This window comes from Oncorhynchus mykiss, chromosome 28, assembly GCF_013265735.2.
Source record: "Oncorhynchus mykiss isolate Arlee chromosome 28, USDA_OmykA_1.1, whole genome shotgun sequence".
Lineage (NCBI taxonomy): Eukaryota > Metazoa > Chordata > Actinopteri > Salmoniformes > Salmonidae > Oncorhynchus > Oncorhynchus mykiss.
The window spans coordinates 13089339-13107796 of NC_048592.1; the positions used below are offsets into that span (position 1 = coordinate 13089339).

At 41.7% G+C, this 18458-nt stretch overlaps 2 protein-coding genes across 12 annotated transcripts in view; one reads left to right on the forward strand and one right to left on the reverse strand.

The window, feature by feature from the left end:
* LOC110508581 (guanylate kinase) overlaps window positions 1-12993 on the forward strand; it is a 21734-nt gene extending 8741 nt beyond the window's left edge. For 2 of the 3 annotated variants that reach the window (XM_021589184.2, XM_036966763.1), the window contains 6 exons: window positions 9851-9964; window positions 10065-10106; window positions 10271-10506; window positions 10655-10739; window positions 10852-10937; window positions 11097-12993. In XM_021589184.2, the coding sequence (XP_021444859.1) occupies window positions 9851-9964; window positions 10065-10106; window positions 10271-10506; window positions 10655-10739; window positions 10852-10937; window positions 11097-11132 (599 nt within the window). In that variant the 3' untranslated portion in view covers window positions 11133-12993. Of the gene's footprint in view, window positions 1-2767; window positions 2920-9850; window positions 9965-10064; window positions 10107-10270; window positions 10507-10654; window positions 10740-10851; window positions 10938-11096 lie in introns of those variants that run through there. The other variant, XM_021589185.2, reaches the window with a different exon arrangement.
* A 1746-nt stretch (window positions 12994-14739) lies between these two features.
* The window catches only part of obscnb (obscurin, cytoskeletal calmodulin and titin-interacting RhoGEF b), a 104000-nt gene continuing 100281 nt past the window's right edge, over window positions 14740-18458 (reverse strand). For all 9 annotated transcript variants that reach the window (XM_036966969.1, XM_036966970.1, XM_036966966.1 and 6 more), the window contains one exon: window positions 14740-17933. In XM_036966969.1, the coding sequence (XP_036822864.1) occupies window positions 16802-17933 (1132 nt within the window). In that variant the 3' untranslated portion in view covers window positions 14740-16801. The remainder of the gene's footprint in view (window positions 17934-18458) is intronic.

Sequence of the window (18458 nt, forward strand, 5' to 3'; positions counted from 1 at the left end):
CTGCTCTGACAGTTGGTGCTTAAAGCTAGTGAGGGAGATAAGTGTTTCCAGTTTCAGAGATTTTTGAAGTTTGTTCCAGTCATTGGCAGCAGAGAACTGGAAGGAGAGAAATAAATAATTGGTTTTGGGGGTGACTAGAGAGATATACCTGCTGGAGCGTGTGCTACAGGTGGGAGATGCTATGGTGACCAGCGAGCTGAGATAAGGGGGACTTTACCTAGCAGGGTCTTGTAGATGACATGGAGCCAGTGGGTTTGGCGACGAGTATGAAGCGAGGGCCAGCCAACGAGAGTGTACAGGTCGCAATGGTGGGTAGTATATGGGGCTTTGGTGACAAAATGGATTGCACTGTGATAGACTGCATCCAATTTGTTGAGTAGGGTATTGGAGGCTATTTTGTAAATGACATCGCCAAAGTCGAGGATTGGTAGGATGGTCAGTTTTACAAGGGTATGTTTGGCAGCATGAGTGAAGGATGCTTTGTTGCGAAATAGGAAGCCAATTCTAGATTTAACTTTGGATTGGAGATGTTTGATATGGGTCTGGAAGGAGAGTTTACAGTCTAACCAGACACCTAAGTATTTGTAGTTGTCCACATATTCTAAGTCAGAGCCGTCCAGAGTAGTGATGTTGGACAGGCGAGTAGGTGCAGGTAGCGATCGGTTGAAGAGCATGCATTTAGTTTTACTTGTATTTAAGAGCATTTGGAGGCCACGGAAGGAGAGTTGTATGGCATTGAAGCTTGCCTGGAGGGTTGTTAACACAGTGTGTTAACAACTAATGAAAATGTATATAAGGTTTTTGGCTATTTCAATGGGGAAATGAATTGCTCGTGTCAAGAGAAAGAATAAGACATCATAAAGGGAATAATGGATTATACTAAAAACTACTGAACTATCTTCATTGCAAATGCAGTTAGACTGTATCTATGAGGAAAAGGCCCGGGGAGCGTTTGTAAGATCAAGAGGGAGAGAAAAATAGAAAATATTTCTTTAATTTAGAAAAAAGGGCAGGCGAAAAGACTTCCATATGTAAATTAACGATAAATAATACTCCCAATGAAAATCCAAAATAAATCTCTCAGCATGTATAAAGATTCTGATAGAACTGGGCAACATCAGCCCAGTCAACCTCCAATATGAATATTTTCTTAGACAATGTAGCAAACATTGCTAAGAAGATAGATAATGATTTTTGAGTTATCTGAAATTGAGAAGACTATTAAAAGGCTTAAGGACAATAGGTCCCCTGGAAATGATGGTTTAATAAGCGAGATTTATAAAGCATTCAATGATAAACTGATTCCTTTCATTCTTGCTATGTTTCAAGAATCAATAGAAAAAGGGTTGCCGGCTTCCTTAAAGCAAGGTTGTACTCAGGGAAAGGACAGTTTATATAAATGAGTGTCATGAACAACTACTTAACAACACCTTTTACAAGAAACTCAGAAGTGACCCCACTTTCCAATTTCAGAATACTATCTTTACTGTCCTAGAAGGGTATTTTAAGTTCTGGTCAGATAACCAAAAAAGAACACGACTTTTTGGCTATTCAACACCCTAAAATTGCCACGTTCTATACTATACGAAATTACACAAGAATGTTACAAAACCTCCAGGGTGCCCTATTGTAGCGGGCATTGATGCAGTAACGGCCCCTCTATCTACTTTTTGTTTACTTTTCTATTAGACCACTCGCAGAACAGCTCCCCTCCTTTGTAAAGGACACCAGCAGTATGATCTCTATTATTGAATCTCTTGATCCTCTCCCTGAGAATATCTTGTTAGTTTCTTTTGATGTTGAGTCGTTATACACAAATATTGCACACGAGGGCGGTATTGAAGCTATAGAACATTTTCTTCTGCAACGTGACCCTAATGAACTACCTTCCAGTCCCTGCATTATAACATTGGCTGAAATAGTACTCACACACAACTACTTTATGTTTCTAAATGATTTCTTTATTCACACGAAGGGTACTGCAATGGGATCCCCCATGGCTCCTAACTATGCTAACTATGCTAATTTGTATGTGGGTTACATGGAGAAACAGTATTTTCAATCCTCTCAACACATTTTTTTTGTATTATTTGGAAACGGTATATTGATGATATTAACACAGCTCCAGCTGTGTTAATATTGTTGAATGTGCTCCTGTTCGTACACCCAGTGAGACTAACAGATGTATACAGTAGATACTGTGTAGTTTGACACTGCGTTGGGATTTTGCAAACAGGACACTGACTTTACAACGCCTGGAGCTGTTTTGCGTTTTTCTTAACTCCTGTTCTGAACATTTGAGATTTACTATGCAATCTGATACACGTCAAATCCGTTTTCTTGATCTTCTGATCTTGTGTGAAAATAATGTTCTATACACTGATCTTTACAGGAAACCTACTGATTGTAACAGTTTGTTGAGGGCTGACAGTTGTCACCCACTTCCCTTGAAAAATAGTTTGCCCTACAGCCAATTGTTTTTTGATAATTATTTTAATTCGACACAATTAGATTTCGACAAAAATGTAACCAATTTTAAAATAAGGCTGTATTGTAACAAAATGTGGTTAAAGTCAAGGGGTCTGAATACTTTCTGAATGCACTCAAATAATGGCCCAGGTTCGTTTGTTTGACACCCCTGTCCTACAGACAACCTAGGGATTGCCTTCTTTCAGGTATGTCACAAACTGCTGGCCAGGGTTTAAACTGTGTACTGAGAGGTGATTGGAGGGATCAACGATTTGGTTTCACTATGTTTGCGCGTGCGTTCATACAGTCTGCTACCACAAACACCACATTTGACTGGCCCCAGGCTTCAGCATATAATCGTGTTGCTCAATTCACTTTCCTATTCTGTCCTCACACATCCTGCTGCTCAGCCAGCTTCCTCACTCACAAGTCTACTGACGGTGACCAAAGGTAAGAGGGAAGAGCGACTTTAGCCAATATGGTTAACAACTAAATAGTTTGCTTAATTTCAGTTTGAGACTAAACAGGCAGTCATTATGTAGAGATTAGAGTAATTGTGCCAACGAAACCGCATCTTCCATAACTCTTTTTTGTTGTTGTGTATTTTCAGCTGTTTGAATCTGGTGTTCAAAACCGAAAGTAAAATATGCAAAAACTAACCTTAAGAACGGGAAGTATAGTAATTAGGGTTGGGCTGAGTACTCGGACAAAATTAGTATCATAACTTATATGGAGAATTTTCCGAATAAGATTTTGACACGAGTATTATTATTTTTTGTAATTTAACTGTGATCGGGAAACTATTTTCAGTTGCCAGCATTTCTCGCTCTCACTCAAACTGTGTAAAGAGAAGCGTGCTCTAAACAACTATTGGCTAGTTATTCTGTCTGTAAAGAAACGGGCGGGGTATCGATTGAGCCTGCTGCAACGATTGGATTACAACGAACTGCTCTCAATTCCCAATACGGACACGCGCAGCTCAGGTTCACTCACTCGTTTCCGGGCACAAGTTTTATCTTCTAACATCTTGTACGATCTGTAGCTAGTCATTGTTCAATTGAGTTATTTCCAGACGACTATGGTTGTTTTTGTCTGTCTACTTGGCGTTGTTTGGTAGGCCTACCTTGTCTGTCCATATAATTAATTATTCCACTGCTGACGACGTCTGCCATTATGTCGTGATCAAAGCCCATGCTTGCTTGCTATTATTTATTCTCGCATAGGCATTTTTAGGACATGTCAATTCGGAGAGGAAAAAAAGACCATTGGCAATTTTTAGCATTTAAATGTTGGTGAGGCAAACACCCCTATTTTTTATATACATGCCAACAAAGCCACTAGACAAGACACAACACTAAATAATACATTTATTACACTATAACTGTGCCCACAAACTGTTAGGGCCTACTTAAAGTTGTCCCAACAGCAGAGCTTTTTTCTTCAGCGGCGCCTTGTCTGGCAGTGAAACAGTTCATGTACTGCCTTAAAAAAACAGCTGATATTGCTGACTTGCCTAAACAAATGTGGCTTCTACTGACAATTGAGATGTACAAACTATGGCATAAGGGGACGTCAAGTGGAAAAGACAATTTCAATTAATCTTTCTTAGCTACAGTATACATATCTCCCTGGCATATTGCAGCATACAATACATTTTTTAGACTCACGTTGTTGTGCTGTGCTCACTTGAACAGGAAGGTGATGCGTCGGTCCTTTGTGGCAAATCTCATCGAAGTCTGGCATTCTCTGGATTTATTGGGCTTTCAGACAACTGTGTACTCTTGGGGGGGGGGGGACAAGGTTGAATCATGACATCAGTGATCTTCAGGTCAGAGCTCTAGAAAGAGTCCTGGGTTCCCGACCGTTCAAAATATATTTTCCCAGTTTGATCTTCTTTTTTCTTCTTCTTCGGACTTTCCAGTTGCCTTGAACTCACTGAAGTCTGAGATTCCGAGTTTCCAGTTTTGAACTGTGCCGAAGTCATTCTGGATTGATAGCATGGCCAATATTCAACCTTTTTTTATGGCTCAATTAATGTTTATCCTTTTATGCTTGGAAAATGACCCGTAAACCCAGACTTGGACCACACACCCACTCCACTGATTAACAGGCTAGTGATTTGGTTTGCAACGCTTGCAGTTAACCACTGATTCCTTCCAAACCACTCACTGTTGAATGTGTTTTCCAACTTGTTGTGTAATGTTTATGGCCGACGAGCACAATACATTTTATCTATAATTTCTCTTCATATGACAAGGGTTTGCCAGTAGATTGTTGACTTGGTTCATGATGACTGCTAGCTAAGATTTTGAAAGTATGTTGTCCAATCAAAGCTGCGGTTGATTTAATGTCATTTTTTCTGTGGACAATGACCTTGAGCCTTCTTGGATGGGCACTTCTAATGTAACTCTATGGCAACACCCAAGAGGCTTGGATTTACGAGCTCTTCCTGTAGATTTTGCAGTGACGTAGTGTCCCCATGAGTGACAGAACAATGAGCCAATCACGGCACGAGAGAATATTACCAACCCCTACGCTCCGTATTTTTCGCTGGCTGCCGCACCACCATAGAAATCACTGAGCTAGGCTGAAACACATGCATTTTGCAGCTGCCTTTTAAGAAAGGAGAACAGAGACCATGTTTGTATGCGTTTTATTGATTTGAAAAAAATGTTTACTTTACATGTATTAATGCCAAAATAACATGTCAAAAAAATATATACAATTATAAAACGGGTGACCAATGTTTTATATGGCCCTAACAAAATGTATTTTTTATTAGCTAAACAGGTTGGGTTCAAAATAAGTGGGGCTCTAACCCACCAGTCCTGCATGATGGGTCGCCACTGAAAATGACAAATTTATATTGTTTATCTTGATTTACAAGTGTCAGGAGAGAAATGTTGCTCTTGTAAGTGAAACAATATATGGGTCAAGTGAATTTGCCTTTCATCAAAGTCTCTGTCTGGAATAAATGTAGGCAAATAGCCAGCCATGCATCCGGCTCATAAATAGCCAATCTTGCCGATCTTGTTGATAAATGAATAGGACTAATTTAAGTAAATTGTGCATTGTCGTCTGATGGGGTTGTTTAACAATGTGTGTGAATTATTTTTATTTTGTATGAATTATTTTTTTGTCAAATCGCCAATTGGCAACTCATCCCTTATGGGTTTAATTGACACATAAACAAACAATACATTAATTCACGTGGTGATAATGTAATGTTTTCTGCATCGCATAAAGAGTGAAAAAATGTAAATGTAAAAATCAATACATAACCTTTTTTACTTTTACCCAAACAATAAATATATCACTATATACAGAAAAAATGGAAGGCTTTTGAACCCAGTCTAGTACAAAGAGAAGATTCATATGGGAGACGAGCCTATACACACGTACCATTGACTACATAGACGCTAAATATTTTTAAAATTTAATTATAGGCAGCACTTTTTATCTAAATATTCCTCAAATGCACAATGGACAAACATTTCAGTTTCTCCTCATCACTCAGCCACACAATGCCAGGTATATCTGGTGTGCTTTCTGGAATAAGAGCTATTGTTTATCGTGGTAGAAAGGGCTATGTAACTTGAAGAAATAGAGGATAAAATGGGTATTGTTCTCTATTTCTTCAAGGTCACAACAGATGTTCCGTATAGAAAGGTAATATGTTCATCAATCAAAAGACCCCAAATATTTATTATTTCTAGTAAACTCAAGAATGTTTACACCAAAAAAACTGAAACACTTCTCAGTACCTGGTTTTCTAAAATGCATTCCGTGTTTTTGTCTGGTTGATCATGAGTCTCCATTTTTATTTTGTATTTTTTTACACATTGACTGCACATAATAACATGTTCTTCAGGTCTTGTTCAGTTTCTGCCATCAAAATAATATCAGCATATAAAACGATACTTAGCATTTCATCATGTCTTACTCCCAATATTTAACTGTCACATTTATTTTGCCAAATCATTACTAAACATAGCAAACAAAGTCGGTGATAAGGCGTCTCCTTGTTTTACACCCGAGGGTGTGGGAAACCAATCTGTACGATATTCATTAACAAGCACACAAGCAATTGGTACTTTGTAAAGAGACTGGATTGCGTGATAACATCAACCCCTCTTTAACAAACTATGGGCTAAAAGATCCCTATTTGCGAAATCAATGAAACATGCAAAAGTAGTCTTTGTGTAATCTATTTCTTATTATTGTACCGATCGAGAAGATATGATCTATACAGGCTCTGGATTCACAAAAAATTATTTTGTTCTTCCACCAGAATGTTTTGATCCTCCTAAAAGGTCATTAGCCTATTGGTTGAGAATGAATGAATATAATTTATAAACCGTACTCAAACTTATGCCCCTATAATTCAGTGGCACTCTGGTCTTTTTTGAAGATTTGGGAATGTGATTCACTATATCAAGTAGATGGCAGTATACTGTACTCAAAACAAATGTGTAGCAAATCATATATGACATCAATTAATTAAGGAGATTTAAAACCTCATTAGGCAGTTTATCAATGCCAAACGCTTTCCCATTGTTTGCTGCGTCAATCACCTTAACTTCTGCCACAGACAGCTCCTCGTGTGTGTATTTCAACTGTACACACACACACAACATACATTTAAACTCAGTTTTTCACAATTCCTGACATTTAATCCTAGTAAAATTCCATGTTTTAGGTCAGTTAGGATCACCACTTTATTTTAAGAATGTGAAATGTCATAATAATAGTAAAGTGATTTATTCTGGCTTTTATTTGTTTCATCACATTCCCAGTGGGTCAGAAGTGTACATACACTCAATTCGTATTTGGTAGTATTGCATTTTAAATTGTTTAACTTTGGTCAAATGTTTCGGGTGAGTTTTGACCCATTTCCTCCTGACAGAGCTGGTGTAACTGAGTCGGGTTTGTAGGCCTCCTTGCTCGCACACGCTTTTTCAGTTCTGCCCACACATTTTCTATTGGATTGAGGTCAGGGCTTTGTGATGGCCACTTCAATACCTTGACTTTTTGTTGTCTTTAGGTCATTTTGCCACAACTTTGGAAGTATACTTGGTCATTGTCCATTTAGAAGACCCATTTGCAACCAAGCTTTAACTTCCTGATTGATGTCTTGATGTTATTTCAATATATCAACATAATTGTCCTTCCTCATGATGCCATCTATTTTGTGAAGTGCACCTGTCCCTCCTGCAGCAAAGCACCCCCACAACATGATGCTTCCACCCTTGTGCTTCGCGGTTGAGATAGTGTTCTTCAGCTTGCAAGCGTCCCTCTTTTTCCTCCAAACATAACGATGGTCATCATGGCCAAACAGTTCTATTTGTTTCATCAGACCAGAGGACATTTCTCCCAAAAGTACGATATTTGTCCCCATGTGCAGTTGCAAACCGTAGTCTTGCTTTTTTATGGTGGTTTTGGAGCCGTGGCTTCTTCCTTGCTGAGCGGCCTTTCAGGCTATGTCGATATAGGACTCGTTTTTACTGTGGATATAGATACTTTTGTACCGGTTTCCTCCAGCATCTTCACAAGGTCCTTTGCTGTTGTTCTGGGATTGATTTGCACTTTTCGCACCAAAGTATATTCATCTCTTGGAGACAGAACGTGTCTCTTTCCTGAGCGGTATGACGGCTGCGTGGTCCCATGGTGTTTATACTTGCGTACTATTGTTTGTACAGATGAACGCGGTACCTTCAGGCGTTTGGAAATTGCTCCCAAGAATGAATCAGACCTGTGGAGGTCTACAAATAAAATTCTGTCTTGGCTGATTTTATTTAGATTTTCCCATGATGTCAAGCAAAGAGGCACTGAGTTTGAAGGTAGGCCTTGAAATGCATCCACAGGTACACCTCAAATTGACTCAAATGATGTCAATTAGCCTATCAGAAGCTTCTAAAGCCATGACATCATTTTCTGGAATTTTCCAAGCTGTTCAAAAGCACAGTCAACTTAGTGTATGTAAACTTCTGACCCACTGGAATTGTGATAGACAGATTATTTCACTGTAAAACATTGTTGGAAAAATGACTTGTCATGCATAATGTAGATGTCCTAACCAACTTGCCAAAACTATAGTTTGTTAACAAGAAATTTGTGGAGTGATTTGAAAACGAGTTTTAATGATTCCAACCTAAGTGTATGTAAACTTCCGACTTCAACTGTGTGTGGGTTCTAACATTGATTTCCATTTTAGTTCTCAGGGAAAATGTCTTTTATAAAAAATATTCCTCGAAATATGCCACATTTTTGTTACCTAAGAACAAACTAGCAAACCCCTTCTCCCACTCCTTAAGTACCTGTGTAATATCAGAGTTCAGCCCCTCTGACTTCCATTGGAATTTTCTAATGTTGTTTTGGTCCTAACTTGTTTATTTGGCTCAAACTGTTGAGGATTTCATGTCTGTATCTCCTCAAGGGTGTAATAACTGCCCTCTATCTCTGTTTGAGTAGGTGTAGTGTTTTATCAAACATGTTTTTTCTGAAATGCCTTGCTAAAATTTTCTCTTGTATTCCTATTTTTACACTGTAAAAATAAGTACTCAGCCTTGTGCATTACTGACCGTATTAATGAATGAGTGAAGCAATATAATGCCCTCTTGAGTGATGGCGCACTTGAGGTACAGGCTTTTACCGGCATTTAAAGCGCACTTCTGGGTTTTCCAATTTACGAGTATCAAGTGTGATAGAACAGATACAATTACGAGGATGAGGAGATCGGCACGTAGAACAGATTTACCGCTTCTTAGGCTTGCTTTCAATGAGAATGACAGAGATCTCACATTTCTATGCAAATTTGTTTGGGTGTCCAAAAAGTGACATATATTGCAGCTTTTAAACAGTCGTTCCAGACTGAAAAGCTGTACTGAAATCACTTCTTCTGCCTTGCAATCGGAAGCAGCAGAGTCATTTTAGGCTCTCCAATTAGATTGTTCCATGGGGGTGCCGTGGTAACCACTGTTGGGGTTATTTGGTCCTACTAGTCTTGCTTACGATGTGTACTACAGAATCACCAATTCGTCAGTTTTTATAGGATACCTGGTTTGTCATATTCAGCCCTTGGGCCTATTTGTGGTGTTTAGACCAGGTGTATTACACCACTATTTGAATATAGGCAAATAGAGATTTAGTAGTTTCGTCATATGAATAAAGGATAGGCCTAGGTATGTTTTTAGTCTCAAGAATGACAGCTGCTGCGCCGGGCCGTTTCTCCTCGTGACACCAGTTCCAACCGTTTGTCTCGTTACATAACTCATGCCATGAAGACATAATGTAACCACCACACCCCGTGCAGTGAGGAATTCCAGACTGTTGGATTCTCTCATCTTACCCTCTCTCTCTCCTCCTCCTCCTCTCCCCATAGCTATGGCAGGACCCAGGCCAGTGGTGCTGAGTGGCCCGTCAGGGGCTGGGAAGAGCACGCTGCTCAAGAACCTGCTCAAGGAGTACGAGGGCGTGTTTGGCTTCAGCGTCTCGCGTAAGTGTGCTCTGCACCAGTCCCCTGTTAACTGTGTAAAATGTCAGGGAGGTGTCAGTTCCAGAAATAAAATATCTAATTGTGTGCTCTCATCCTTTAGATACAACAAGGAGCCCTCGTCCTGGTGAAGAGAATGGCAAAGGTAGGTAGGGTTTTTAAACTCCACGATAGACACTTGTGCTCCAAATCCTCCTGTTGCATCACTTTTTAAAATTAGGTCGCCCAAAGATGGTTGAAGCTATGCTGTCCCCTGTGTCTTTATTCCTTTCAATAACCAACCTTTTTAACATAAAATTGTTGTTTCAGATTACCATTATGTTACAAGGGAGTATATGCAGGCCAGCATCGACAAAGGGGAGTTCATTGAGAGCGCAGTGTTTTCGGGGAACATGTACGGGACGAGCAAGGCCTCGGTGCAGGCCGTTAAAGACAAGAACCTGATCTGCATCCTGGACATCGACATGCAGGGCGTTAGGGCTGTCAAGACGACAGACCTCAACCCCATCTACATCTCGATCCAGCCTCCGTCCATGAACATACTGGTGAGAGCCAGGAGGCATTATAAAATGGTGTACCAGTGTCATTTGTGTCTTGTTTAACTTGTGTACAATTGGTTATATAAGTCCAATAACTCCTGATCTAACGCCAACCCACCCATGATGATCTCCCTCTGACATTTTGGCATTTTAGGAGAAACGTTTAAGGGACAGAAATACTGAGTCAGAGGAGAGCCTCCAGAAACGTTTAGATGCTGCTCAGGTGGACATGGAGATAAGTGAGTCTGATTCTGGAGAGACTTTGACCTAAAACAGAGTTGTATGTTTATAAATGAAATGTTGAGAAGTTCGTTAAGGATGTTGTCTAAAACGGTTCCCACGATCTTTCAGGCAAGGAACCTGGCATATTTGACATTGTCGTTGTCAATGATAATCTCGACGATGCCTATGGGAAGTTGAAAGACGCCCTTATTGAGGTGAGTTTGTAGCGACATAACAGAGCTGGGTATGATGGACGGGGCCATATGCACCATTTTAACTTAATAGATATTTGTCAGTAAATAATTTATAGATATGTCAGTGTTGATTTTCACCATATCCAAAATGTCATCCTCAAACCTACTTTCTTTCTTCAGGAAATCAAAAAAGTTCAGAAAAACAACTTGTCTTAAGCGACGAGAAACCTGACAGCCATCCTGGCCACTCCTTACAAAATGGCAGCCCTCCTATTCCAATCCTGAACATTCCGTCAGATACCGGTGTTGGAAGGAACTACAGACAACCTGCCTCGCCCCGAACCACAGATGGTAGCCTTCTGAGTGCGCAGGAATATCTTTTTACATATTTGGAAGATAGAAGTGAACAATTTTGCTGTATTTATTTATTTGCCTGGTGGTCAGCTTAAAAGTTGTTGTATTTTGATCCACAAAGAAAAATACTCCATTAATGGTTAACCTGGGACTACCTTGTTTTATTTTACTATGAAGGAGTACTGCACATAGGAGTTTCTGCCGCCAAGTCATTCTTCTGTGCATCTACCAGTATTATAGCCCCTAAGCATTCTATTTGTATTCACTCTGACCATAATAACAAGACTCATTCCACCTAGTGCTCAGCAAGAGTGGATCCTTGTATGGTATGTATGTTCGCAAATGTCCTGGCTGGCCCCGAAGTCTAGCCCTGTCGGTACAGCTTCGGAACATTGCTGTTCTGTTCCTGTCTAGCAGAACTGACCTGAAAATGTGGTTGTACGGAAATGCGTTGGTTGTCATTAGCCACAACACGGTTCCACAGCTATAGCCAGAAAGGTAAAGAGTAGGGAGAGGCCCAGGCCTTTCATTCCTTTTAAGAGGGATTGTTGACTAACAATATTGTCAACATAGAGCAGCTAACAACCAATCACAATGCCAGGGGCTTGGGCACTAGCTAACTCTGGCCCTTGCATCGTCATACAGGGAAGCACCATCCATTCATATACATTCATAGCCGATCTCAGGAACTGACTGTAGCCTAGCTGCTGTTTGCTAGGGATCCTAGTCAACGTGTGTGTGTGTGTGTGAGGCAATCTGTTTGAAGTTTCCCTGTAGGTTTTTACCATACTATTGAAATTATAGAATGACTTAATTTACCAATAAAACAGATTGCCAATTAGGATTTACAATCATGTTAATCACTAGAACAGCTATACAGGAAGCTGCACTTTCTGAGACCACGACTTACCCCGAATAGATTTTTGTTCACTGTTGTACAGGCGTGAAACTTTTATGTTTTGTCTTCATTATTTTACAAATCTCACCTGTAGTATAATATGCAGTGGGTTCTTTTGGACAGAAAACAATTGAATGAGAATAAAAGATCAAAGGCATATTTAAATAACTGGAGCAAGTAGTGTCAGTCCTTAAAGGAGAATAAAGAAAAGCGTAGAACATCGGCTTTACTTGAAACTGGCTACATTGAATTCCACAAACCGGTCTTAAAAAAGGCTACATTGTTTCAGCAGCTTTTGATGGCTTTTAAGTTTGTAGTTTGACATGCCTTGTTTCACAAGGCAACTTCCATTCACAACCCAAATTGAGTGCATTAGTAACTTTTATTTTACATAGGCTACTGTGGCCCATGACTAATGCACCACTGCTTCTTGTCCTTTTGTGTTTGATCTCCCTTTGAATTCATTACTTTGCACAAATGACTTAATGAAACATGTTTGACTAACCAACGTTTCAATGATTGAAGGCTTGATTCAGTCTAAAGCTGAAGCTTTATATTCATTGATAGAATTTACGTTAATTTACGATTGAGCCGACATATGCCGCGTTTACAGTGAGTGCAGTCTCCACTAAAGCGGAAACATTGCCTTTAATTTGAAATCACTCTATAAAGCTGAACTTCCCCGATGCAGATTGAAGCCCTGCTTTGCATGTAAAATTGTTTTCAGTGGCCAGATATTGACACGTCACCCAACCTTCATTCAAGTCCTTGTTTTACAAATATGTATGTGTTTTACAACTGTAGTAAAGTCAAATAATGAAACTATATTGCCTGGATATCTTATTTTATACACGTAGTGATCCAGTTTTCAATCAGTAACTGAAAACAGCCAATGATTTGCTTAACATTATAGCAGGTTGAAGGCCACGCACCTGACCTGAAATATGTAATCAATAGTTAGAGCTACCATTGTCGACTCCTAATTCTGGCTAGTATTTCTTAGCCCTACACTTTAAAACACTGCCAAAAAAAAAAAAAGAGAGACATCCTCGCTGTCAACTGTTTATTTTCAGCAAACTTAACATGGTTAAATATTTGTATGAACATAAGATTAAACAACTGAGACAAACTGAACAAGTTCCACAGACGTGATGAACAGAAATGGAATAATGTGTCCCTGAACAAAGAGGGGGGGGGTGGGGTCAAAATCAAAAGTAACAGTGAGTATCTGGTGTGGTCACCAGCTGTATTAAGTACTGCAGTGCATCTCCTCAGACTGCACCAGATATGTTCTTGCTGTGAGATGTTACCCCAGTCTTCCACCAAGGCCCTCCAATCCAACAGGTCCCAGATGTGCTCAATGGGATTGAGATCTGGGCTCTTCGCTGGCCATGGCAGAACACTGACATTCCCGTCTTGCAGGAAATCACACACAGAACGAGCAGTATGGCTGGTGGCATTGTCATGCTGGAGGGTCATGTCAGGATGAGCCTGCAGGAAGGGTACCACATGAGGAAGGAGGATGTCTTCCCTGTAACGCACAGCGTTGAGATTGCCTGCAATGACAACAAGCTCAGTCCGATAATGCTGCGACGGACCCTCCACCTCCAAATCGATCCCGCTCCAGAGTACAAGCCTCGGTGTAACGCTCATTCCTTTGACAATAAACGCGAATCCGACTATCACGACTCGTCAGTGAAGAGCACTTTTTGCCAGTCCTGTCTGGTCCAGCGACGGTGGGTTTGTGCCTATAGGCGACATTGTTGCTGGTAATGTCTGGTGAGGACCTGTCTTACAACAGGCCTACAAGCCCTCAGTCAAGCGCCTCTCAGCCTATTGCGGACAGTCTGAGCACTGATGGAGGGATTGTGCGTTCCTGGTGTAACTCGGGCAGTTGTTGCCATCCTGTGCCTGTCCCGCAGGTGTGATGTTCAGATGTACCAATCCTGTGCAGGTGTTACACGTGGCCTGCCACTGCAAGGGCGATCAGCTATCCGCCCTGTCTCCCTGTAGCGCTATCTTGGGCGTCTCACAGTACGGACATTTTATTGCCCTGGCCACATCTGTAGTCCTCATGCCTCCTTGCAGCATGCCAGAGGCACGTTCACGCAGATGAGCAGGGACCCTGGGCATCTTTTTTTCAGACTAAGTTTTCATAACTGTGACCTTAATTGCCTACCGTCTGTAAGCTGTTAGTGTCTTAACGACCGTTCCACAGGTGCATGTTCATTAATGGTTCATTGAACAAGCATGGGAAACAGTGTTTAAACCCTTTACAATGAAGATCTGTGAAGTTATTTGGATTTTTATGATTTATCTTTGAAAGACAGGGTCCTGAAAAAGGGACGTCTGATTGGTGTCACACTTTTGCTCCAGTCCCAACTAACACACCTGACTCCAATAATCAACTAATCATGATCTTCAGTTTTAGAACGCAATCAGTTTAAATCAGCTGTGTTTGCTAGGAATGGGGAAAAGTGTGCACACCCCTCTGGTCCCGGGAGACTGGAGTTGTCCATCCCTGATATAAACCAACCCACACATTCACCAGGAGTGAATAAAACAGGCCAATCATGTTCATCAGTTGCAATTAATTTATTTAGGGATATTCAACATGTATTTTCATTAACTAAAACATGTGCAGGCAGTCAAACCCTATTTGTGCTTTATGTTGAATTTCTTACAGCAAAAAAGTTTAAATGCTTCTACAATATTTTGTTTTATCTAACATAAAACATCACTCTTACTTTGGGAAACAGTAATTCACTATTTTAAAACATGATATTGCAACAAATCCAGTGTGATCAATGACTCACTCCTAACTATGCAACTGCTCTCACCTGAACCGAATAAAGGATTGAAATGACTGTGTTAATCTGATAAACACGCAAATCAGCTACTACATATCATACGGTCACTTCTCTAAACATATTTGAATTACATTTTACTCCAAAGTAATCACAAATACTTTTAAAAAAATGGTCTAAAGTCAATCCACTCTTCATTGCTCTCAAACTGATAATGAAGACTTGGCTTTCTATAAAACAAATGACCCAGGACAAGATTAATTATCCTATATAGTTGCATGTTTTGGATGTATATAACCTGAAGTAAATTGATACACTTTTATATGAGACCTGTATAACACAATCGTAGACCGAGATCATTCCACAGCCCAAACCACAAGTGATATACAGTTCATGTAAATGTATCAACTCTGCACAACATGTAATTGACCATTTAGAAATGTTTAAAACATTTGAGACTTGATTCTGCATAGGAGGACAGACTACCCAATCTGAAGTACAATTCAATGATCCACGTGTCTGCATTCTCAAGGGACTGCCATTGAGAGAACATTGTCGACGTGTCGCACAATTCAGCAACTTCAGTAATCAATGCTCTTATACTTCTATCATCTTGTCAAAGTTATTCTTTTTGGGGTGGATTTCAGAACAACTCTGTAACATTTCAAATCTGACTGCTCTTTACTGTTGCTGAAGTCATTGGTTTGGTCAGTTACTGTTTGAGAACACAAACAGTTTCTCCTTTCACAGGAGTTAGCCTATGTACAAACTGATATGCTACAAGTCAAGATGGATACTCTTTGTTCATTAAACTTCAGCTGGAAACAACGAACAGAGAGACATACACTGAGTGTACAAAACATTAGGAACACCATGACAAAGACTGATCCCTTATTGATGTCAATCAGTGTCGATGAAGGGGAGGAGACAGGTTAAAGAAGGATTTCTAAGCCTTGAGACAACTGAGACATGGATTGTGTATGTGCGCCATTCAGAGGGTGAAGGGGCAAGACCAGAAGATTTAAGTGCCTTTGAACGGGGTACGGTAGGTGCCAGACACACGTTTGAGTGTCAAGAACTGCAACGCTGCTGGATTTCACGCTCAACAGTTTCCGGTGTGTGTCAACAATGGTCCACCACCCAAAGGACATCCAACCAATTTGACAACTGTGGGAAGCATTTTGGCCAGCATCCCTGAGGAACTCTGTCGACACCGTGTAGAGTCAACGCCCCGACAAATTGAAGCTGTTCTGAGGACAAAACGGGGTGCAACTCAACATTAGGAAGGTGTTCCTAATGTTTTGTACACTTAGTGTAAAGTGCTGTACACAGATGTTCTCCTACAGGACAGAAGTTTAACATCAAGGAGCTAAAATTATAAACATCTGTCGCCCGAGGGTAAAGCAGATGGAGTTTTGAACTTGAAAATAGTGTCAGTCCATGTCGCAACAACTCATAATTATTGTATTTTTCAGTACATCAAATTTGTGGCAAGAAAGGCAGCAATAAATTGAAGGCTGGATAGTATACAATGGCGTTCGGAAATCATTTAGCCTAAACATATCCAACCCCTTTGGATGTTTGTCTTTTAAAGTCCACTTTCTGTCTGACCAAATGACTGACTTACTGTGTCTGCATTTCACTTTTAGCCGGGTTGCTTGAAAATGGAATGATTCGCCATTTGCAGTAAAATGCAATGTTAGAATATGCTTTTTAACACTTAACTAGAAAGGTTCCCATTTAAGACTAAAAGGGCTATTGTACGTATCACAGAATAACAACAATCTGCTTGTTTCTAATCCAGCTACTTATTTTGACACACTAAATTATTGGTTTTGATATGGGTTATTCTTGCTAATCTGAAGAGTGACTGACTTGCCCACTGACGTGTAGACTTTAGTTTTGTAGCTCTGCTGCACTCCCTCCACTCTCTGCACCTCAGAGCAGTACAACGGCTTGACCTCTAGCTTGGCGTGGCTGACCTGGATGGGAATCTCCCTCCTGGACTGACCTCCGCTGGGGTGGTGGTTGTAGTTGTGGTGGGGGCCGGCCGGGGAGAACATGCTTCCTGAGAGGTGATCTCTAAAGCGGCTGAAGAAGCCCGGCCTGGGCCTCTCCCTAGGCATCCCCACAGGCCTCCCTACGTTGAGCAGCACCGGCTGGCCCACAGCAGAGCCCCCAATCTCCCTCTGGAGCACTGAGATCTCGCAGGGCCTCTCGGGAGGTGATGAACGGGTGTTGGAGGAGCCGTAGGTCTCCCCCTCCTTGGGGACGTAGTCCTCCAGGTCCTCCAGGGTGAGAACGCGACTGCCCTCGGTCAGGATTTTAGGCTCCAGCTTTCTGGGTGTGTTGTCATCCGGTTCTGTGATGAAAGCCTCTTGCTGCTCTTCTAGCCAGGCCTCGTCCTCTTCGTGTTCATGGTCGTTAGGAATTAGAAGCGAGGAGACCTCGTAGGCCTCTCTACTGATTCCAGGGGTGACCTCGGACCCATCCACAGCCACGTCATCATCCTCCTCCTCATCGTCCCAGTACAGAGGCTGTGCCCCCTGTAGCTCGGAGTGGTTCTGCAGTTCTACAAGGTTGTTGTTGGAGTTGTTGGCGTTAGGGTTTGCAGACCTCTGTGGCCGGGTGGAGGAGGGGGTGTGTGCCCGCTCCGACCCGGCTGGGGAGACACCTCTCCTGGAGGGCCTGGGCGACTTGTTGACCTTGTACTCAATGATTTCCTCTACCTCCACCCACTTGTTCTCCGCAGCCCGGGCCCCTGCGGCCCCCTCGGGCTCCGTGACGTACAGGGTGGGGATGGTGGTCTTCCTGTTGGTGGAAGCCTGCCTCCTCTGCCTGGTCGTGGGGGTGGTCTGGTGATCTGGGGTGGAGGTTTGGGAGCGGTTGAACCCAGATGGAGACAGGCCACGACGCTTCATACGGGTGTTCTTCACCACCGTGGTTATGGTCTCCTCTCTGGAGGGAAAGGGAAAGGGGGATACCTAGTCAGTTGTACAACTGAATGCATTCAACTGTTAACGTGTCTTCTGCATTTAACCCAACCCCTCTGAATCAGAGGTGCAGAGGGCTGCCTTAATCGGCATCCACATCTTTGGCGCCCGGGGAACTGCCTTGCTCAGGGTCACAACGACAGGGACACAGCACAGTGGTTATGAGAGAGGGACAGATCAGAAGGTACGAGAGGAATAGCACAGAGGGCATGAGAGAGACAGCAGAGAAGGTGTGAGAGGAATAGCACAGAGGGTATGAGAGAGACAGCAGAGAAGGTGCGAGAGGAATAGCACAGAGGGTATGAGAGAGACAGCAGAGAAGGTGCGAGAGGAATAGCACAGAGGACATGAGAGAGACAGCAGAGAAGGTGTGAGAGGAATAGCACAGAGGGCATGAGAGAGACAGCAGAGAAGGTGCGAGAGGAATAGCACAGAGGGTATGAGAGAGACAGCAGAGAAGGTGCGAGAGGAATAGCACAGAGGGTATGAG